The sequence below is a fragment of the Pongo pygmaeus genome, chromosome 1 (genome assembly GCF_028885625.2).
Source record: "Pongo pygmaeus isolate AG05252 chromosome 1, NHGRI_mPonPyg2-v2.0_pri, whole genome shotgun sequence".
In the NCBI taxonomy this organism is placed as follows: Eukaryota; Metazoa; Chordata; class Mammalia; order Primates; family Hominidae; genus Pongo; species Pongo pygmaeus.
In genome coordinates this window covers 33,762,598-33,785,610 of record NC_072373.2, presented here as the reverse complement: position 1 = coordinate 33,785,610, position 23,013 = coordinate 33,762,598, and the positions used below count along the sequence as shown (strand labels likewise).

Genomic DNA, 23,013 nt, shown 5'->3' with positions numbered 1-23,013 from the left:
GTAAGTTTGTCAAGAGAAATATCCTTTTTAACAAAAAATCTGGAGTATTTTGTGTATACTCAGTTATGTTATTCTGCCACCTGGTGGATATTAACACATATGTGATGACATTGTTTTCCCTATAGTGCATTTTAATCCCTTAAAGAGAAACTTTAGATAATGACTAATATTAGCAAAATTGACGTAATTGTCCAATTGAATCAACTGAAAATATTTAAATTATTTTTCTGAATCCTAGTAAGCTTAGTAGTGAAATCAGGAAATGATTTCCCATGAAACTAAATAGCCTAGAAAAAAATGTCCCCGTTTCACCAGAAAACTGACAGTCTAATAATTGAGAATTTTGTTATATAAGAATAGAAAGTACACAGATGTTACTTATTGCTGTTTGCCAAAATTAAATTTCTTTCTAAAGTTTTGTTTAAAATATGTGTAACTGTAGAATATGTAACACATTTTTACCCAGTAGTAAATATTATGTATGTGTGTATATAAGAAATTTTAGATACTTTCCTAATATTTACTGATGAGTTCATAGTTCATTGCTAATAATAACAGATTTTCTAAAATCGTAAATGGCAAAATTAGTATATTTTTTATTAAAGCATGCCAAAAACAGTAGTTTTTGCATTAGTGATACATTTTATGGTGTATATTTTCAAATAGAGTATCTACTCAGACAAAAAAAAGTAGAGCTAGATGAGGAGACATTTCAGTATATGCTCAAGTTAATATTCAATTCACAAAATAAATAAAACTAATTGGAGTATGTTTTTTAAATACAGACTTTATATAAAAATAATGCTCAGCTTTAGTACAGAATCTTAATTTTCCTTAATGTAACTATGAGTGGGCAATAAATAGCTGATTGCTCAAGATGTTTGACAAATGTCATTTGTGCCAATAATTTTTCGGTAAGTTCTGATCTAGGTTAATAGTTGAGTAGCATAAGTAGAAACAGTTTCTATAGTTAGGAAAAATAAACCAGGAAACTGTTTATTATGTAGTTTAGCCACAGAACAGGATAATATTCAGCATCTTTTTTCTTACACGCACATTATTTTTAACCTTTACTACATTTATAACCTGCAAGCTGTTTTTATGAGGATCTGTAGGTATACTTGATGTACCTTATATTTTGCAGCAAGGTAAAACATATTCAGTTTTCTCACTTTTGTTAAGTAGTTACAAATCAAGTATAGTTTTAAGATAAATATGTCATTTGCCACTTATACTCTGATCTGTTTAATGTAGATGATAGTGAAAAAAGTTAAAATGAGTTTTTAAAAGTAATTTTGTATTCTTTTGTGTTCTCTTTCTCTGCTAGTCTGTGCAGATAATAATCATGTCCGGACGTGGACAGTAACACGATTCAGAGGAATGATCTCTACTCAGCCAGGTTCTACTCCTTTAGCGTCATTCAAGATACTATCCCTGGAGGAGACAGAAAGTCATGGTAGCTATTCCTCTGGAAATGACATAGGTGGGTTAGGTTATTTTAGGACATTTTTAGATACTATATTAGCTGTTCAGAAGAAGCATATCAACTAATAAAACCACAAAAATGAGTTTTAAATACACCTTTTCCATTTTAATTTTGAAATTCTAAACAGAATTTTACTGTATTTTTCTGATTAAATTCTATAAATTCAGAAAATTATTGCAGCATTTTTCATTAAAATGTTAGGAGAGCAAATTTTTCCACTTATTAATGTTTCATCATTTAAAGAATGTCATCTTCACATGTTAACTACTTTTATTTATTATTAAAACTATGATAGCTGTACATTTGACATTTGAAATTTTTTTTGTTAATCTACTGAAAATAAAATTCGAAGCTAGAAAAACGTCGGTTCCTATAAATGAGAGTCATTTTGATGACATCGTAATATTCATTAGGAAACAATGTAGCATGTCTCCATTGATATTCTCTGATTTCAGCAAAAGGTGTATAAGTTTAGTTTAGGTTTTCTCTCTATACACCATACATACATGTGCACATGGGCACTCACACATCCACACATGTGTGCATACACATATACAGTCTTCATAGAGATAGATCATTCTACCCCCAGCCACATTGGAAAGAATCTCACTGTCCTTATAAGCTACTTAAGAGAATTAATTCTACTACCACAGCCTTATTATTTTTAGAAAGAGAAATATGCAGTGTTACCAGTTTTAACAGTTGTTATATAATCCCAGTTCTCTGCATGGTTCTAGGCACTAGAAGTTTATATTGTTATTTATTCAACAAATACTTATCGAGTACTTGTGTTCTAGATATTAGAAATTTTAAAAAGTGCGGTGAACATCAACTTACAATGTAGTGAGCAGTGGGAATTAAAATAAAACAGTTGTATTTTGCAACTCTGCGTAAAGGCATAGGTCAAAAAGAACCCAGAGGAGATAGTGCCAGGATCTATGTTAGAGGTTGTAATATATGCTCTCATTTAATCTTGACAGTTTAGGAGGTAGATACCTCACTTAATGTTGACAGAAGCTGACATTCAGACAGAGAACACACAGAGGTTTTAATGTTTGAACTGATATATGAAGGATGGACATTTGTTGGGTGTGGAAGGTTCTAAGGTTGGAACATTCCTGGCAGAGAAAACAGCAAGTTAAAAGGGTAGAGGCCAAGGGAACTTGACAAGTTTAGAAAATGTCAAGAAGGTCATTAATTGTTGGATTATAGGATATGTGGGTAAGAATAGTAGGACATACTGAGTGAATAGGCCAGTGCCAGATCGTGGAAGGCATCTATACATCAAACTAAGAAATCTAGATTTTATCTTGTAAGTAATGGGGACCTTTTGAAGAATTTCGAGAATGATACTAGATTTGTGATATATATATAATTCATCATTCAAGAGCATGCAAGAAGACTTGACAGTGAAGACCTGAGAGAGTGAAGCAAGGAAACCAGAAAGGAGGAATTTATTAACCAAAGTGCATGGTGGTCATTGACTAGATGTGGCAGGCATGAGAGAGGAAGGAGTCTAAAGTGACCCTAAAGATTCTTGAGAAATGGAGTAGCTGAGTATTATTTACTAAATAAAGAAATATAGAAAGAAGAACTTATTTTGAAAACAAAGATGAATCAGACTTGTATATTTTGAGTGATGATGCATATGGATACTATTCTGTGGTATGAAGGTATACCTGGTTTCTGGAGAAAGAACTTAACTAGAAGTTATGTTTATGAGTATTCAGCATATAAGAAGCACCTGAAAGCCCCAGGAGTAGATGTATTGTTCAGGGAGAGCATGTGTATTGTGAATAAAAAGATATTTATAAACAGCCCTGTAAATTAATTATAAAACCCAGTAAGATAAAGGGCCAGGGAGGTTTTTCATTCCTCTTTATAGTGGTATTAAAATATATATATCTTCAGAGACAAATGGACATATAGATTAGTGGAACAGAGTAGAGTCCAGATTCAGTAGAGTGGTAAAGGTGGAATCTACATTATAATGGGTAATGGGGTAATAGATATTGGAGGTGACCATCAAATAAAGAAGTAATGGAGCTAGTTGGAAGGCAGGGAAGTTCAAAGGTCATATTTTTACACATGATCTTAGCCAAAAGGCCAAGAAGCGATCAAAGGTCATTTTTTTTATTCCTCCAACTTTCTCCCTCATTAAAGTTAAGAAAGATCTAGGAATATTTTGTATTCCAAGGAAAGGAGCCAGTTTGGGAAGGGAAACTATAAATGGAAGGTGGGGGAAGACAGGGCAAAGAATTAAGGTATGAAGAATAGGTTATGGGTCAGTCTCATGTCAATATGAAGTTCAGGGGGAGAGAAGATACAGTTCTATAGTCTTCTCATTCCTAGTTATTTTATTCTGAGTTATTCATTGTCACTATTTTGACTTTGTTGATGAGTTATTGAATGAGGACTGTCATTTCATTTTAATAAAATTAGAGATCATAAAGTTCCAGTAATTGAGCAACTGCATAGTATACTGAAGAGCCAGACAGCTTCGGTTTGTTTGAATTCCACTTCCATCATATAGGACCTATGAGATCTTTGGTTAACTAATCTCTTGGTGCCTTATTTTTCTCATCTGTAAAATGGAGATGGTAAATAATAGTACCTCCCTTATGTGGTTATTATGGTGATTAAAATGAGTATATATTTGGAAAGCATTTACGGTGGCACATAGTAAGTACAGTATAAGTATTAGCTAATAATAAAGATGACATTGGTTCATTTAATAAGTACATGTATGATTCATGTAACATAACTCGGGATATATTGTCTTTAAAATTTTTATTGTAAATCTTTTTACAATACTTTTTATGAATTGTAAGTTGATATTATTTTAGCTACTAAGTATAATGGGAAAAGAGAATTATTAAAATTTTATGTTTAAGTTTTAAACAAAAACTTTTTTTGTTTACATTGTTGTTCAGGATCTTTCTAAAATATAATGGGCTATTTATCTGTCTTGCCAAATACAATAAAGTGAAAATAATTGAATCTTTTAGATTGAAAAGCTTCAGGGTGCAACTCAGTAGTACATTTTATACTGTACTTTAATCTTCATACTGTGTTTTTCTCTTTTGGTTTACCAATTACCTTATATAAAATTGTGTGTGTGTTTTTTTTAAATTTGCATCTTTAAAAAGAAGAAATATGGTTAACAGAAGCTTCAACTAATTACATTCCATCTGATGAAGTTTCACTTTATATTTTGAGATTTTGTGTGTTGTCTTCTAAAAAGTAAAATCAGTGCATGAGATGACTTAATGTATACGTCTCTTTTAAGTTATAAGAATCTAAGCACATCCCCAAAGATAGTAAATATCTTAACAGGTCTCCTGCTAGTACTGTTAATGTAGCACCTTAGGAAATTTTTTCTTTTAGCTTTTACAGCCTTAGTTATATATAAAATATAATTTACAAATAATAGTGTATTTCTTTAAAAATTTTTTAATGCCAATTGAAGTACCTGTATACATTTATTGTATGTCTGATGTTGAGCTGAAATGTGATATCATATTGGTACGTATAAGAAATTCTTGTATTAATATTAATGTTCCTTTTGTAAAATGAAAGAAAAATAAAATTTTAATTAATTTTTTGACATTTTTGTTTTCTGATCAAGGACCTTTTGGAGAGCGAGACGATCAACAGGTGTTTATCCAGAAAGTTGTTCCCATCACCAACAAACTATTTGTAAGACTCTCATCTACTGGAAAAAGGTAACACTTTATTGTAAAAATATTTGTATTCAGAAGCCACCTTTTGTCTTACAAAACATATGGCATAATTTGACATATTGACCAAAGAGTGCTACTAGAAACAAATTGTTGGGACAGAAGTCTATTATCTCATAATCATAACTCAAAATTAAGACAGTATACTTTATGCTTACTTTCTGGGATTTAAGAGTTTCACTGATGCTGTGGACAGTTAGGAGGGACTAGTGATAGAATAAGAACACAGTGAACTTTTTTTCATGGCCAAACATAAATACTTATTAATTTTGTTATTATAAACAGTTTCTATCTTTAAAAAACCTAGAACTTAAATATTTTCCATCCCATATAACTCTGTATACGTTATTGATGTTTCTCAAATAAAACATTACAGATTTCCTGATTCAGTATCCCCTTTTAAAATAAAAATGATATTAATAACACTAATTTGCATAATCTTGGCACAGCTTGCAACATAGCACCCATTTTTTTTTCTGTTTTAGACCTATTTCCGTCTACTTTAACATGGAGAGAAATTGTCTGTCTCCATGAGAGCAGGATTCCTGTCTTTATGCAGTCTCCTCAGTATTTGTATGTGAATGCTGCCCTTACGCTTCCATTATATGGCACTGGCAGTATTCCTCTGCTTTTGTCTTCAGAAATGATTTCTATTCAAACTTAAAGAACATAGTGAATTTGCTGGCAGACAGCTGAACTAATTCTGGCACTTCCTGTTACTAGCTATGTAAATACAACTCAAGTTATTTTATTTCCCTTATCCCAGTTTCTTTATAAAATAAGGTTCAACGACTTTGGCAGGATATCATAGGATAAAATAAATTTCAAAAATGAAATATCTTGCATAGTACCTAACCATAATAGATGTACAGTAGAAGTTAATTTCCTCTTCCTTTTCTATTGACTGAAATTTTACTACTTTTAAAATTATTATGTATAACCTCAGATTTTGCTTCAGCATTCCTCTGCTTTAAACAAATTTTTTTGACGATGAGAACACATGGACACATGGGAGGGAACAACACACAACAAGGAGCCTGTTGGGGGTGGGGGGGGCTAGGGAGAGAGAGAGCATCAGGAAGAATAGCTAATGGATGCTGGGTTTAATACCTAGGTGATGGGTTGATCTGTGCAGCAAACCACTATGGCACATGTTTACCTGTGTAACAGACCTGCACATCCTGCACATGTACCCCAGAACTTAAAAGTTACAGGGAAGAAGTTTTTTGCATGTCAAACAAATGAAAAAAGTAACATTCCTGTTAATAGTCCATTAGGAAGGTTATTGTTTTCATTTTATGTATTTATGAATGAGACGGAGTCTTACTCTGTTGCCAGGCTAGAGTGCTGTGGCATGATCTCGGCTCACTGCATCCTCCAGACGTGTCTGTTTGTGTCGTTTGCCCACTTTCTAATGGAGTCATGTTTTACTTGCTGATTTGAGTTACTTATAGATGCTGGATATTAGACCTTTGTCAGATGCTTAGTTTGCAGATATTTTCTCCTATCCTGTAGGTTGTCTGTTTACTCTGTTGATAGTTTCTTTTGTGGCGCAAGTGTTCTCTACTTTAATAAGGTCCCACTTGTCAATTTTTGTTTTTGTTGCAGTTGGCTTTTGGAGTCTTTGTCATGAAATCTTTGCTAGGGCTGATGTCCAGGTTGATATTTCCTAGGTTTCCTTCTAGGGTTTTTACAGTTTTAGGTTTTACATTTAAGTCTTTAATCCATCTTCTGTTGATTTTTGTATGTAGTAAGAGGAAGGGGTTGAGTTTGAATCTTCTGCAAATGGCTAGCCAGTAATCCCAGCACCATTTATTGAATAGGGAGTCTTTTCCCCATTGTTTATTATCAGCTTTGTTGAAGATCAGGTGGTTTTAAGTGTATGGCTTTGTCTTCTGGGTTCTCCATCCTGTTGCTTTGGTCTATGTGTTTGTTTTTGTACTGGTACCATGCTGTTTTGGTTATTGTAGCCTTGTAGAATAGTTTAAAGTTGGGTAGTGTGACATCTCTGGCTTTGTTCATTTGCTTAGGATTGCTTTGGCTATTTTATTTGGGCTCTTTTTTGGTTTTGTATGAATTTTAGGTTTTTTTTTTTTTTTTTTTTTTTAAGAGACGGAGTCTCACTCTATTGCCCAGGCTGGAGTGCAGTGGTGCAATCTCGGCTTATTGCAAGCTCCGCCTCCCAGGTTCACACTATTCTCCTGCCTGAGCTTCCTGAGTAGCTGGGATTACAGATGCATGCCACCACGCCCGGCTAATTGTTTGCATCTTTAGTAGAGACGGGGTTTCACTGTGTTAGCCAGGATGGTCTCCATCTCCTGACCTCATGATCCGCCCATCTCCGCCTCCCAAAGTGCTGGGATTACAAGTGTGAGCCACTGCATCCGGCCTAGAAATAGTTTTTTCTAATTCTGTGAAAAATGTCGTTGGTAGTTTGATAAGAATGGCATTGATGTAATTACTTTGTGTAGCATGGCCATTTTAACAATATTAATTCTTTCTATCCGTGGTCATGGAATGTTGTTCCACTTGTTTGTGTTGTCTGCTTTCTTTGAGCAGTGTTTTTGTAATTCTTGTCGTAAAGATCTTTCACCTCTCTGGTTTGCTGTATTTCTAGGTATTTTATTCTTTTTGTGGCTTTTGTGAATGGGATTGCATTCTTGATTTGGCTCTCAGTTTTAATGTTAATTGGTGTATAGAAATGCTACTGATTTTTGTACATTGATTTTGTATTTTAAAACTTTGCTGAAGTTATTAGCAGAGACTGTGGGGTTTTCTACGTATAGAATCATTTTATTTTCATTTTAATGTTACTAATCCTGTTGATTTTAAAATTTTATGGCTGCATTTTCAACATATCTGTTAATATTTTGATGAATAAATTCTTTGAGAGATGAATTTTTTACATCAAAGTTCATTTATCTCAAATTGCATAAATTACTGTGATGTAGTGTTCTCTGCATATTTAGTGAAGAAATTGCCAAATGTTATTAAAACTGGTATCATAACATTCTCTAACAATGTAGTATATCATATTTACTTATTCAATTCTAATGTCCCCTCTTCTGTTATTTCTAATATCCCCCTTTCTGTTATTTCTAACAGTAACACTGCAATTTCTGCATGATAAAACAAATTTTATAATTTTTAAGTTCATGATTCCAAAGGAAAAGCTGTAGTTACAAAAATAACATGCAGAAATTACTCTGTAGAATTGAATAGAAAATTAGCCCTTTATAAAGCTATAGTGAACCAAAGATTTTGTTTAAGGACAGTTCAGGCTCTTAATAGTGAGAAGTGAACTGAAAGGGTGTTATTTAAAAGAAGCAAGAAAAAACCTTGTAGAAAATTTTAAATAAAGGAGTAGTTTTAAGAAATCTATCCCGCCGGGCACGGTGGCTCACGGCTATAATCCCAGCACTTTGGGAGGCCGAGGCGGGCAGATCACAAGGTCAGGAGATTGAGACCATCCTGGCTAACACGGTGAAACCCTGTCTCTACTAAAAATACCAAAAATTAGCCAGGCGTGGTGGCGGGTGCCTGTAGTCCCAGCTACTTGGGAAGCTGAGGCAGGAGAATGGCGTGAACCCGGGAGATGGAGCTTGCAGTGAGCTGAGATCGCGCCACTGCACTCCAGCCTGGGCGACAGAGCGGGCCTCCGTCTCAAGAAAAAAAAAAAAAGAAAAAGAAATCTACATGGGGGAAAAAAGATCAAAATTATGTTTGTTTTGTGGAAGCAGAAGGGTCACAGCAGATACCCCTACAACAAAAGATAGGCTAGCAAGAGAAAACATTACAAATTGATTTTATTATACGTTTATATGACACGAGAGCCTTCAGAATGAAGACCCAAAGACACAAGGAAAAGCGTCCATTTTTATGCTTAGGTTAGAAGAAGCAGGGACAGCCATGTAGAACTGTGACTGGACAAAAAGTTGTAAGTTAACAGAAATAGACTGAGTAGGGAACTCCAGCAGAGACTGTCTCTGTGTGGCATTCCTTTCTCCCAGGGATGGGGCAGAACCCCTCTGTAGTGAGGGCCTTAATTTCTTTATGGCTAGCTGTTCACAGAAAGATAAGGAAATGTTAGGGTAGTATTTTTATGCTTCATGGCTAGCTTTGGGGAAAGAGGGTTCTGGTTTCTGTGAGCCACCTTGGGGAAAAAGAAGATTGTCTGTATGGCTTGCCTTGCAGGTCAGAGAGAAACTTTGCTTCTGAGGGTATTTTCTGAAACCCAAGTTTTCATATGCATACAAATGTTGATTTGTTTTATTTGAAACATAAAAAGGACTCTGAGGAGGGAGTTGTTGAACATTTTAAATCAATTTACAGACATTATTTAAAAATAAATGTAATTCACTAAATTATGATCATCTTGATAAATACAGGAATAAAATCTGATAGTTCGTCACCTATTTATGATTTTAAAAAACCCTAGCAACTAAAAAAAAGGGGAAATTTTAAAATCTGATAATGCCCATGAAAATAATTCTTTCAAACTTTATATTTGCGAAATATTAAAAACTTCCAGGCTGGGTGCGGTGGCTCACGCCTGTAATCCCAGCGCTTTGGGAGGCTGAGGTGGGCGGATCACCAGAGGTCGGGAGTTCAAGATCATCCTGACCAACATGGAGAAACCCCATCTCTACTAAAAATACAAAATTAGCCAGGCGTGGTGGCACACGCCTGTAATCCCAGCTACTCAGGAGGCTGAGGCAGGAGAATCGCTTGAACCCAGGAGGCAGAGGTTGCAGTGAGCCGAGATCACGCCATTGCACTCCAGCCTGGGCAACAAGAGCAAAACTCCATCTAAAACTAATAATAATAATTTCCTTTGTGTGATATTGTGAAATATATATTTGGTCTTTGTCTCTGTTTCCTGGTATATTCCTTCAAAAATTCTGAAAGTCTTCCAAATGATGAGTGTCTTTTTGTATGCCAATGAGTTGACTGATGGCAGGTCACCAGAAAGACCAAGATGGGAGTAGGTTGGCGCTTTCAGCCCCACCCCGCAACCTTTGAGAAGGGGAGAGGAGCTGAAGGCTAAGTTGATCATCAATGGCCAATGATTTAATCAATCATGCCTATGTAATGGAGCCTCCATTAAAATAATAATAATAACTGAGTTCAGAGCGCTTCCAGATAGCCGAAAACCTGGAGGTTCTGAAGGGTGGCATGCCCAGGGAGGGCATGGAAGCTCTATGCTCCTTCCCACACATCTTACCCTGGGAATCTATTGTTCATCTGTATCCTTTGTAATTAACCAGTAAATGTGAGCTTTTCTCTGAATTCTGTGAGCCACTCTAGCAAATTAGTTGAACCTAAGGAGGAGGCTGTGGGAACCCTGATTTACAGTCAGTCAGTTAGAAGCACAGGCAAAATAACCTGAGGCTTGTGATCAGCCTCTGAAGTAGGGCTCAGCTTTGTGAGACCGAGTCTTCTACCCATGTGATATGACAGATAGTGTCAGAATTAAATTGAGTTAGAGGACACTTAGCTGGTGTCTGCTGCAGAATCGATTGCTTGCTTGGTGTTTAGTGAACCCCTCCACCCCATTTGGTCACAGAACCCTTTTTGTTGCCAAGGAGTGAAGGACATTCTGCCCCAAAATATGTCAAATTGGCATATTGATTATTTTGAGGTGAAAACATTGGAGAAATTGTCATTTCAGAAGGGGATAGCTGACCTCTCTATTCCTACATGCAGCAAGCCAAAAGATTTTCTGGGATTTTTATCCTCCCTGTACCAGGACAAGAGAGTGGGAACTGGGGGCTGCAGTGGACCTGAGTGAATATGCTTACTTTCCACTAGTTTTACATTGTCCCACTCTCTCTCTCTCTCTATATATATATATAGAATGTATATATATAATACATATTTAATATATATTAAATATATATTACATATATTTAGTATATATGTAATATATATTAAATATATATAATATATATGTATATCTTCTAGTGACTCAGAAATTTACTGCCTCTAGTCAGATTTTCTTTATCCTGTCATTTGTTCTACAGTTTATCATTCTTTGTCTAAATTGTATAAAAGCATCTTGCTTTGGCCACTTCTTTGGACCTCACTCTCTTGTGAAGATTCTCATGTACATGTAAAACTAATAAAATGTATATGCTTCTCTCTTGTCAGTCTGTGTGGTGTCAGTTTGGTTTCTAGATCCAGCCAAGAGCCCACATAACTAAAAGGGCATTTGGAGGTAAACTTTCACTTTCCTTAGAGTTGATTGTTGCATGAGAGTACAGGAAAAATACTTTGGTTTGTTTATTCCTGTATTCACAAACCTTGAGATCAAGAATGAGACTAGGATAGTCTTTATCACTATATGTGGGCATGTAGGAATTATCTTTTTCCCTCCTTTTTGTCCGGCCTACTAGGAAGCTCATCTAAGCTTCATATTCTATTCCTGTATGCTTCTCAAATTCATGTGGATTGTATTTTTTCTTTGTCTATTTTTTTGACCTTGCGTTTGCCTATACTGATTTTTCTTTTTTAATAAACTCCCTCAACTCTTTTGAAGTAGGCTGGGATAACTAATTCAGTCAAGTACAATTCAGTTAGCCCTTACATGACTTTGGAAAAATCATTTGCTAATGTTATCCCTTGGTTTCCTCATTCGTCAATGTGGATAATAATTGTTCTCTCTCAGGTTCTTTTATCTTTTATGAAAATCAACTAAAAAGTCAAAAATCTTTTTTTAAAGTTGAGAGTATTATCCTAATGATGGATACAATATGGGCCATCTCCATAGAGCTGTATATTTCTTCTGGTTTCAGATTTTAAAGATTTACACATAAATTTTAAATGATTTTTTAAAAGTCTTTTCTAGTATAACATGTTTGCTTTCTTTCTTTCTTTCTTTCTTTCTGTCTTTTTAGTTTCATAGCTTCTTTTTAAATAATTGCTCATTCCCATCAGGGCTCTTTCTGCTTTTCTTTTGCAGAATATGTGAGATCCAGGCTGTTGACTGTACTACAATATCCTCATTTACAGTGAGGGAATGTGAGGGATCCAGTAGGATGGGCTCAAGACCAAGGCGCTACTTGTTCACAGGCCATACAAATGGCAGTATTCAAATGTGGGATCTGACCACTGCTATGGATATGGTTAACAAAAGTGAAGATAAGGGTAGGTTCTCGTACAGAAAGATGTTTGTCACAAGGTTAAGCTTTTCACTTAAGTGATTTTAATGACTATTTGTTCTCCTAAGATGTAGGTGGTCCAACCGAAGAAGAGCTACTCAAATTACTGGATCAATGTGATTTGAGCACATCTCGCTGTGCTACTCCTAACATCAGTCCGGCAACTTCCGTAGTTCAACATAGCCACTTACGAGAATCAAATTCTAGGTAGGTTAAAGAGTTGGGTATTATAAACAAAATTTATTTCTTTTGGGGAAATTGACTGAAATATTGTAATCACATAGTTGTTCTAGAAGGCCATACTTTTCAAGGTACATTTTAAATTCAGACATTATGTTAACTTTTTAACAGTTTTACCAAATTTCTTGATAGGCATATCTGGTTCTTTTCATAGAAAAACATTTTTGCCTTTTAACTTATTTTGTGAATTGCTGCCAAATTGGAAGCCTATTATGTGATCAAGAATTTATTCAAAGGAAATTAGGAACATCACGTGTCACCTTGGTCAGTATGTGAAGCTTTAATTATTGTCCTGTCTCAGGGACAATATTTATCTGTGATTCTATTATATTGTCTAGTCTTACATTTAAGCATTATGTAATTTTAATACAAAGTTCCATAATGTCTTTTTAGTTATCATATTGATAAATTCCAAAGTCTGAAGAACCAAGGGCTAAATACTGAATTATGTTGGTTTCATATTGGTTTCAAGGATTTTTCCTCCCATCTTTTTTTAGCTGTTCAAAAATTCAGCATGTCTGTGAATATTTGATATGATGGTATTACTTGCATTGGTAATTTTATATACCATCTATATAATAAAGAGTACTTCATAAGTATATTTTTTACAAAGAGAAATATGGATATAATACACTTTATATATTTATATAGTGTGTTTTATTGGTTGTTTAATTAATATGTTCCTGAGAAATCACAGAGTGAAATCTGAACTGTCATTTTTAAAAACTGTATTTCAGCCTTCAGCTTCAGCACCATGATACCACCCATGAAGCAGCTACTTACGGTGCCATGAGGCCTTACAGAGAAAGTCCTTTATTAGCAAGGGCAAGAAGGACTGAGAGCTTTCACAGTTATAGAGACTTCCAGACTATTAATTTGAACAGAAATGTAGAAAGAGCTGTCCCTGAGAATGGTAACTTGGGTCCAATACAAGCTGAAGTGAAAGGGGCAACAGGGGAATGTAATATATCTGAGAGAAAGTCTCCTGGAGTAGAAATAAAAAGTTTGAGAGAATTGGATAGTGGATTGGAAGTGCATAAAATAGCTGAAGGCTTTTCAGAATCCAAGAAAAGGTCATCAGAAGATGAAAATGAAAATAAAATAGAGTTTAGGAAAAAAGGAGGATTTGAAGGGGGAGGATTCCTTGGAAGAAAGAAAGTTCCCTATCTGGCATCATCACCAAGTACTTCCGACGGAGGAACTGACTCACCTGGTACTGCGTCCCCATCTCCTACAAAGACTACTCCATCTCCTCGGCATAAAAAAAGTGATTCTTCAGGTCAGGAGTACAGCTTGTGAAAACTCACCAAAATGAGTAGTTGTTTCGTTACATTTAGATGAAAGTTAAACTTTACTGAATTTCAATACATTAGTTTTTACACTAAAACTTTACAAGATAAAATTGGACTTCGTTTAGTATCTTTTTAACAGAATTGGTTGGAATAATGAGATACAATAATCATATCTCTTTTGACATTTTGGAAATTTTTTTAATTTTACAAGTACATTTAACAGATCATTTATAAAGCAGGAGTCCATTTTAACACTTACCGACTTTTTTTGGTTGGGAAACATGTTACCACGTCTTAATAGGATGGTGCCCATATAGGTGAGCATCCCTTTAGATCATGGGAACCAGCGGACTGCATTCCTAATCTTCATTATGCCTGAGACTTGTCTTGCAATGTTACCTTTAAGTGAATCACATAATTGTCTTTGGAACTTAGTCTCCCAACCCTTATTGTGATTGCAAAGTGTTTACCAGATATTTGATGAGGTGCTATGTTTGTGAAAAACATATCATGTAATTCAAAAACACTATTGATATTGAATACCAGATACCACTATGTAGTAAGTCTTTTAGGATGATTTTAATTTAGTCGTGCGTCATTTTCTGATTCTCATCATTGGGAGTTCTTAAATCTTAGCAAGCATTAGCAATATTAAATGCCAAAATTCCATTGAAAGTTTCAAGTTGGAGCAATTGTCTGTGTTTGAAAAGATGAAATAAAAATAATAATCAAGGGCAAAGCTTTGAGTGCCCAGAAGGGAAGCCGTACCATTTGCTAACCTGTCTTGTTTTAGGAGCCACCATGTTTTTTTTTTCAGTGTTAACAATCATGATAATTAAATTAAAACACTATTTTGTTACTTGTAGGACTGCAGTTCTGAATTTTGGGTTAAAGGTTTTGGCTGCTGTAAGAATGTGAATTTGAGTGTATTTTGAATTGTAAGAGCAAAAGAACGTTTTTGTACAATTTTTTTTTTGATTTAATTGGAATGATCTTCAGGTTTCTACAAATAGGGTAATTGTAAATTTAAAGCATTAGCATTTATTGGTGAATAGTGTATATATCCCCATTCCAAGAAATATAAGTGAGTGAAGTCGAAATAAAATCTTTAAAATTTACTATATTGCCAGTGGTTTCACAACAGTTCTCTTGTATTTATTTATCAATTAAATCAAATTAAAATGATTATGTCAATGCGTTTTCAGTTATTTAAGTAACAGTTCTGTTTAAAGTGTGCTATATATGTTTGTTCATTTCTTTGCTTCTTCCCATAATTTAAAAAAAAATGGGAGGAGGGAGAACTTAATATATGTGGAAAATAAGTTATATTATCAATGAAAGAAAATATTAGGCAAAGCATAATTTCAAAATTACTAAGACTGTAATTATCTTACACCCTTCTTCCTCTTTATGACAGTTATGTGGAAGTTGTGTGGGCAAGTAAGAAAATGAAAGAAAAAACTAGACTAGTGACCAGGAATAAAAGGCCATTAAAAAGAAGGTAGTAACTATTATGTAATAGAATCGCATAAAAAGGAAACCAACTATACTAGATTGCATTACAGTACAAGTCAAATCTTGTTTCTTTCTTTTGCTTACAAGAGATTGAACCTTGATGTTAGAGCAGTGGTTTATGTCTACTCTGACACTAATTTCTCAGATTGCCCCCATTATGCCTTAATTTTTTCATTGTACCTACCTCATTAGGGTTGCTGTGGTGGGAAGAAAAAAAATTGAAATGAGTCTATATACTTTGTGTGATTGATGAAAAATGAAAACAATCGTAATTTTCATGGAAAGAAGTATTTTCATACCAATAGGATAAGTGTTGTTATCCTCATTTCACAGTTGGGATCACTGAGACCCACAGGGGATAAATAACTTAGTGACAAGGCTTATTACCTACTGAGCCAACTTTTGAACACAAGTCTTCCTATTTCAAGAGTCTGTGGTCCTGTTCCTGGCTCTTATCCAGGCTTATGTATCAGAAATGGCTGAGGTTAGACACATATGGTTGCCCAGGCCTCACTCCACTCCAATCCTGCTGAATTCGAATCTCTGCTGGTTGAGACATAATAGTATTTTGGAAAAAATAACAGTTCATTCTAATGTATATTGTTGGTTGAGAAATTACCCAGAACATCCTACTTTCTTAAATAGGTATAGCTTTATCATCATTTATGTGTAACTCAGAGCTGTTAAGAGTATTTTTTAATAAATAGATTAAGCCAGAATCAGTTCACATTTAAATATTTATTAAGCAAACCATCTTTAGATTAGTTTAGATGATATTTGTGCATTGGAAATCAACTATTCATTTGTGATATAATTAAGTTCCTTATTAATGAATTCTTCCACTTGGACTATGTTTTATTTACTGGTGTGTTAATGGATGCCAGCATGATTTTTACGTCAGTATATGGTACCATAACAGATTAATATTTGGGTTCCATTTCGTGGAAATTACAGTAGATTATCTATAAACACATTTCCTAGAGTTTATAAAAACAACTGTACTCTTACCAAACAGTTAAGAATAACAAAACATGGTAGTTCATAAGCTGAGAATGTGGCATCTACAATTGATAAAACGTGAGTCAGGAGATATTTAAATTTAAAGAGGTTCATCAAGAACTGCTCATTGTTTATAAGGGAGAAGGGGTGAGCCCAAGGATCATAGTCCCTGTGCATAGCATGTTATTCCTGTACATGATTTCTTCCAGATTGTGGAACATCAGTGGGTCTCAACATTAGAACACCTGGAAGCTTTAAAAAGTACTAATGCCTCAGCCGCACACCCCAGATCAACCGAATCAGAATCTCTAGGGGCGAGTCTGCATGGTTTGTATAATAGAGGCTTGGCACGCAATACCACTTAAAGTAGCAAAGCAACATCTTAGGGTTCTTCTCTGAAATAAATACAAGTAAACTTAGACATGTAGCAGGGGACAGAGTTCTGTCTGCCTTAAGCTGTGGAGTCAAAATGTAAATGATTTAGCTGAGTTCATGTCTAATTAGATGATTAAATGGATGATGATCCAAGATAAAATCCCCTGTAGTTCTGTATTTTTTTTTTTTTTTGCGTTCTGTTAAAATTTTAAACTGTGCTTGTAAAACTACACAGTGATAAAGGTGCCTGGTTAATTTTTCAAAAATCAGGATAAACTCAATCTTCTGAACCTAGCAAAGCATATTTGTAGACTATTCTTTGTGACTAGCAAACTGTATTCTTAGAAGAGTCCACCAAGGATTAGGATGCAAGTTTGTGACCACTCCTTTCCTATATACCTTAAGTAGCTCACAGGAGGTGGACACAGCCTTGGTTAATGCTTATTTGTGCCAGCTTTAAACAACTTTATTGTCCCAGAATCGGCATATGGGAATAAAAACCAGTAAACTAGTCAATCCTATGTTTTCATTTCAGAAAGTATAAAAACTTTTGGCGAGAAATATATATTTCATATTTTCTACAGTCACTGCCAGATGTGCACAGTTATTTCAGATGCTTTTGTTTATGGCAGTTCTAATAAGGTGGTAGAACTTATGCTTAATACTGGCCTGTGCTTTTGACACTTATGGTTGGCAAACTTTGTCTAGGAGTTGGTCAGTCTGAGGAGCTCTCTCACAGAGCTAGATGAAATCTCAATACCCCAAAAGTCCACAATCTTTTACTGCTGGGCCCTGGGGTAATACATTGTTTTCAGGCAGAATAAGTAAGACTATCCCTTACTTTAAAGTTTTTGACTGCCTCTGGGTGTAGATTCACAAAGTATTGTGACTATCGTGTGTTAGACAGAGTCATAATATTTTCCTGGGGTCACAAAGACCTTTAAGGATGAAGGAAGACAAGAGGTTTTCTTATTCTCTTTTCCATGAAGAACAAATTTAAATATCTGATTTTATGTGGATGATTTGCAAGAAAATTTTTCTTGCCATAGGACTTTCACCAATGACTTCGTAATCCAACTAGAGCAGGTGACAGACATTTTTGAACCATGGTAATTGGTACTGTTGCATATCATCTGTTCTTACTGATTCTATGGCTAAAATAATGGGTAGTCCTCCAAAAACAAGGGATATAGTGCAGAGTAATATATACATGATATACGTATGTATACACATAGGTATAGTCTTATCTTTGCATGTATATATGTTAATGCTAGAAGGAACAGATACATTTTTCCTTTTAAAATTTCACGCAGCCTAATATTGCAAATAGAACAGTAGTTTCCATTTGAAATGTGCTAGGTTGAAGATGTCAGTGTTCTCTGATATTCAGTGAATTGACAGAATTTTATGAGAAACTGTAGTTTCAAAACTATAAAATATGTGAAATAAAAACTGGTTCAAGTAGAGGTGTTCCTAGTGAGACACTTTGTTTTCTCCTCAAAATGTATAAATAAGCTGTTTACTCCTTAGATTTTTGGAAAATTCATAAATGCAAGAACAGAGACATTTATGTGTAAGTTATGTGTTGCCTTGTCAAAAAGTTTGGTGAGTAACCCTATGTATTGTAAATAAATAGAACCTTCAGCCTTGTCAAAAAGTTTGGTAAGTAACCCTATGTATTTTAAATAAATAGAACCTTCAGAAAAGTTTGTCGACCTGGTGCAAAGTTTGGGATTCATTTAGCAGCTGTGATCATTAGAATAACTATTCTTGCAGGATTGTGTCAACCCTGACAGAAATGGCAGATAGAAGTGAACAGCAGTGACATCCTTTCAATAGAATCATTTAGTTTTTGAGCCAGTAACTAACTTACTACTTCTAACAACTGTGAGCCATCTTGAAATTGCCACTGATTATTCAGTTAACCAGGAGCATCATTGCCAAACAGAACCGAGTGACAATTACATACTTCTGTGTCTTCCACAAAATAAGAGCAAACCAAGTATTTTCATATGAATAGTCTCTCTCATTTCAGACAAGAAAAATATCATTTCTTAGACCTCTATTAGGAAGGAACGCTTTCAAAAACAGTCATCATTTCTTTAAAGAATTATAGGATAATAAACAATGGCTTTTCAGCATTTATGATGTGTCAGTGATAACCCAGCAGGAAAGGGGTGCAGACCTTGCATTCCAGGGTTATGTCTTCCGGGTTTCCATCCTTTACAGGTGGGTGTCCGTGAATGTGGTGCGTTCCTTAGTCACTGAGCTGAAACCCTTGATGGCGTTCATCAGGTCCTCTTCATCCACACACTGAAAAATAAGCCAATCATCATTGGCTACATACTTGCTATCAACAGTATTTGCTATCAATTTATAGTTATATCAATTAAATGTAAAAAGTAATAAGTATTAAAGGCTTAACATTTTATTCTCAACACCACGGTGAAGTCTAAAACAGTCCTTGCTTTAAATTTCTGTTATTGAAAGGATCACATCACATGCACGCATGAACTATAGACTAATTCAAAATGTATATGTGATTTGAGGGTTATATTGTGTCATATTTTAACCTTTCTAAGCCTCAGAAGCCTCAGTCTACTCATCTGTAGAGTGGGGTGTGTGTGTGTATGTATATATATATATATTTGATAAAAATACAAAAATTAGCTGGGGGTATATATATGTATTTTTAGTGTATATATATACACATTACATATATTTATATATACTATATATATTTTTAGTGTGTGTATATATACTATATATATATGTACGTATGTATGTATATAATATTTTTAGTAGAGACGGGGTTTCACCATGTTGGCCAGTCTGGTCTTGAACTCCTGACCTCAGGTGATCTGTATATATACATATATATACACACATATATATGGATTTAGTTCAAATAGTAAATGGAAGAGGCAGAATGCTAGCTATTTGTGCTCCATTTCTTCCCGCTCTTGTGCTGTATTTTGTATTTATCAAATAGGGTTAGTAATGTTGGTTATAATGTTATAATAAACAGATAACTTGCCAAGTACTGGCACCTTCAGAAGCTTGTATTGAGTCCCTTTGCACATTGCCCGTTATTAGTACCGTAAAAAGCAAGCAAAAATGACAATACAGTATAATAGTTACAAATAGGAGCTCTGTAGTCAGATGATGTTTTTAAGAACCCAAACCCATTAAAATAATTGCTAGCTGTATAATCTCTCATTAAATCACTCATCTCTCTAAACCTCAGTTCTTTTTGTAAAAAATGAGGATGATAATAGAACCTACTTCCTACAGTTTGTGAAGATTAGGTGTAATAATTCATCTGAACTTTCAATGTATTATGTTGAATGTATAGCAATTGCTGTTTTGCATGTCAAAAATGATCAATTAGCAATTCGTTGTTTCAACCAAATATAATTATCCCTGCCTTTTAAACTTTAGATCTGAAATGGAGTCATGTAGTTGAGGTTACAACAACATCAAACAGCCTGTGATTTTAAAATGCATATATATATATGTACATATTATACAATCATTCTGAACAGGCCAGAAGGACTGTACATTTTTTTATATAGTGTTAGGGAACCTGGATCCAGGGAACTCCCTTTATTATTTGCTATTAGTCAAGAAAGCCTTCATGGAAGTCATCAACTTTTCAGTGAAGGAAAAGTGAGAACTTGGAGGAGAAAGATGAGAGCAAATCCAAAAACAGAAGCAGATGGATTGAAAGAAATGGAGGTGAATAATTTTACCCCAGAGGAGTAAACACAGGAGCTAACTTCCTAGCTGGTTATCTGTTTCTTTTCTTTTCTTTCTCTCCCTCCCTTCCTTCCCTTCTTCCTTCCTTTTCTTTTTTTTTTTTCAGAGTCTTGCTTTGTCACCCAGGCTGGAGTGCAGTGGCGCAATCTCAGCTCACTGCAATTTCCGCCTCCCAGGTTCAAGCAATTCTCCTGCCTCAGCCTCCTGAGTAGCTGGGATTACAGGTGTGCACCACCACACCCAGCTAATTTTTGTGTTTTTGGTAGAGAAGAGGTTTCACCACGTTGGTCAGGCTGGTCTCCATCTAACTCCTGACCTCGTGATCCGCCCACCTCGGCCTCCCAAAATGCTGGGATTACAGGCGTGAGCCACTGTGCCTGGCCTGTTTATTTTCTAACAGGCCCAGTGGAATGGTAGGTACTGCAGCGGGCATCTAGGAAGTTAGCACAATGAAATTTGATGGTTGGCAAAAATTCTAGGATTTTTGTTATCGCAGCCGCTCAGAGACTGATAATAAATATTATATCACGAAGAGGTTACCTTTCAAAGAGCCAATGATTTGTACCCACTGGACTGAAATTATGAAAGATGAAGCTTATAAATAGTAACACCCTCATTTGTCATCATTTCCTAAGGTTTTGGAAAGCAACCATGTTCACCTGTTGATACAAAATATTCTTTTTGCGTCTACCCATACACCAATAGGAAAAGGCAAAACAAAAAAGTACCTTTTTGTTTTAGTAAAACAAGTGCTTGTATTTTATGCCTTGTTTTAAGTCCATTCCAATGTTTCCTGTCATCTTCTGCTTCAAGTGTATGAAGTATAACCTGTTTGCTGCTTATTTATTTATTTATTTATTTTGAGATGGAGTCTCTGTCACCCAGGCTGGAGTGCAGTGGCGCGGTCTCAGCTCACTGCAACCTCCACCTCCCGGGTTCAAGCAATTCTCTTGCCTCAGCCTCCCTAGTAGCTGGGATTACAGGTGCCCACCACCACACCTGGCTAATTTTTGTATTTTTAGTAGAGACAGGGTTTCACCATGTTAGCCAGGCTGGTCTCGAACTCCTGTCCTCAGATGATCCGCCCACCTCGGCCTCCCCAAGTGCTGGGATTACAGGCATGATCCACCACTCCTGGCCAATAAGCATTTATTTTTAAGCATCTATTGCATACTAGAAGAACAAGACAAAGTTTCCACCCTGCTTATCAAACAACTGAAGTAACATTAGTAAACCAGTTGTTACTACCTCACTGGGTAAGTGCTCAGAGGCGAGTGACATGGGGCGGCATTCGGTGAAGTACAGGCAGCTCTGTACCAATATTTTTTCTGGGATATTTAGCAAAGGCCCTGTATGAGGAAACCAACTCACCAGTCCACTGTTGTGGCCCATGATGGCTTCCCACAGCGAGTCGTCCATCAAGACTTTCTTGTCTTGAACGTCCATGAGCTGGCTGACGCTGCGGTGAAGAGAACCCTGGGAGTAGGTTAGGCTGGTTTGGCTTTGACTCGGGATGCGCAGGACACATGCACTCCGGTTGCTGCGGATACTCACAGGTGTCCCAGACCGGGGAATTTTGGTATCGGCTAACCCCTGAGAAGGAAGTTGCTGTGAGTGATTCACATATAAAGAATATGGGTTTGAAATATGACAGAGAATTGTGTCTCACACGTTGTCAGTGAAAGGAATGACTGTCTCCTGACAATTGTCACATTGTCAATGAAGGGAACAACTGTCACCTACAGAATTTAGCAGCTATGAGCACCCACAACACGGTGACCCTGGGTTTCTTGACAAGAACGATGAGATGATGAGCTAATAAGTTAGGTGGCCAGTGTTTTTGGCACCTAGAGAGCTCATGCACTGGTGCTCTGGCTATTGTTCCCTGTGGGGCAAGGGCTTGCTGCATTGCAAAGTGGTGGGGCAAGGCAGACGGATGGTGGGTGAACAAGGTATCTTCTTCATACATGTCAGCACACAGCCTCCCTCTTGAGAACACCCCTTCCCCAAAACAGCCAAAGATAACAACATTGTTTCATGGTGGTCCACTATGTGAGCTTCGTTTGTCTTTCACTTTAAAAGTCCTGGATTTGTGTAGGGAAATTGACTCCTCCCTCCCTCATTTCTCATTCCGTCTTCCTCCTTTTCTTATAGGATTCCAGCCTCCAAATTATATCAGGTCTGATATTAACATTAACATCAGAGAGAAAAAGTCACTACATAATTTAGACCTAGAATGCGCCGTAAGATAAAATCTAGTTGCTCTAAATAGCTGAGGGCTCTGATTTAGCTGGTCCAATCAATGAAATGTTTCTGCTTTTTCTTTTCTTTTCTTTTCTTTTCTTTTTTTTTTGAGACGGAGTTTTGCTCTTTCGCCCAGGCTGGAGTGCAGTGGCGCAATCTCGGCTCACTGCAAGCTCCGCCTCCCAGGTTCACGCCATTCTCCT

General features: G+C 35.8%; 2 protein-coding genes across 5 annotated transcripts in view; one reads left to right on the top strand and one right to left on the bottom strand.

Moving 5' to 3' along the window:
- Nucleotides 1–15,103, top strand: part of KCTD3 (potassium channel tetramerization domain containing 3) — a 54,554-nt gene extending 39,451 nt beyond the window's left edge. For 2 of the 4 annotated variants that reach the window (XM_054484331.2, XM_054484358.2), the window contains 5 exons: nucleotides 1,328–1,483; nucleotides 5,115–5,211; nucleotides 12,188–12,372; nucleotides 12,461–12,593; nucleotides 13,364–15,103. In XM_054484331.2, the coding sequence (XP_054340306.1) occupies nucleotides 1,328–1,483; nucleotides 5,115–5,211; nucleotides 12,188–12,372; nucleotides 12,461–12,593; nucleotides 13,364–13,925 (1,133 nt within the window). In that variant the 3' untranslated portion in view covers nucleotides 13,926–15,103. Of the gene's footprint in view, nucleotides 1–1,327; nucleotides 1,484–5,114; nucleotides 5,212–12,187; nucleotides 12,373–12,454; nucleotides 12,594–13,363 lie in introns of all 4 variants that reach the window. The other 2 variants (XM_054484325.2, XM_054484348.2) reach the window with 1 other exon arrangement.
- A 1,896-nt stretch (nucleotides 15,104–16,999) lies between these two features.
- The window catches only part of USH2A (usherin), a 793,063-nt gene continuing 787,049 nt past the window's right edge, over nucleotides 17,000–23,013 (bottom strand). The window contains exons 70-71 of the mRNA XM_054484303.2: nucleotides 21,938–22,159; nucleotides 17,000–19,120 (exon numbers count right to left, since the gene is read on the bottom strand). Of these exons, the coding sequence (XP_054340278.1) occupies nucleotides 19,031–19,120; nucleotides 21,938–22,159 (312 nt within the window). The 3' untranslated portion in view covers nucleotides 17,000–19,030. The remainder of the gene's footprint in view (nucleotides 19,121–21,937; nucleotides 22,160–23,013) is intronic.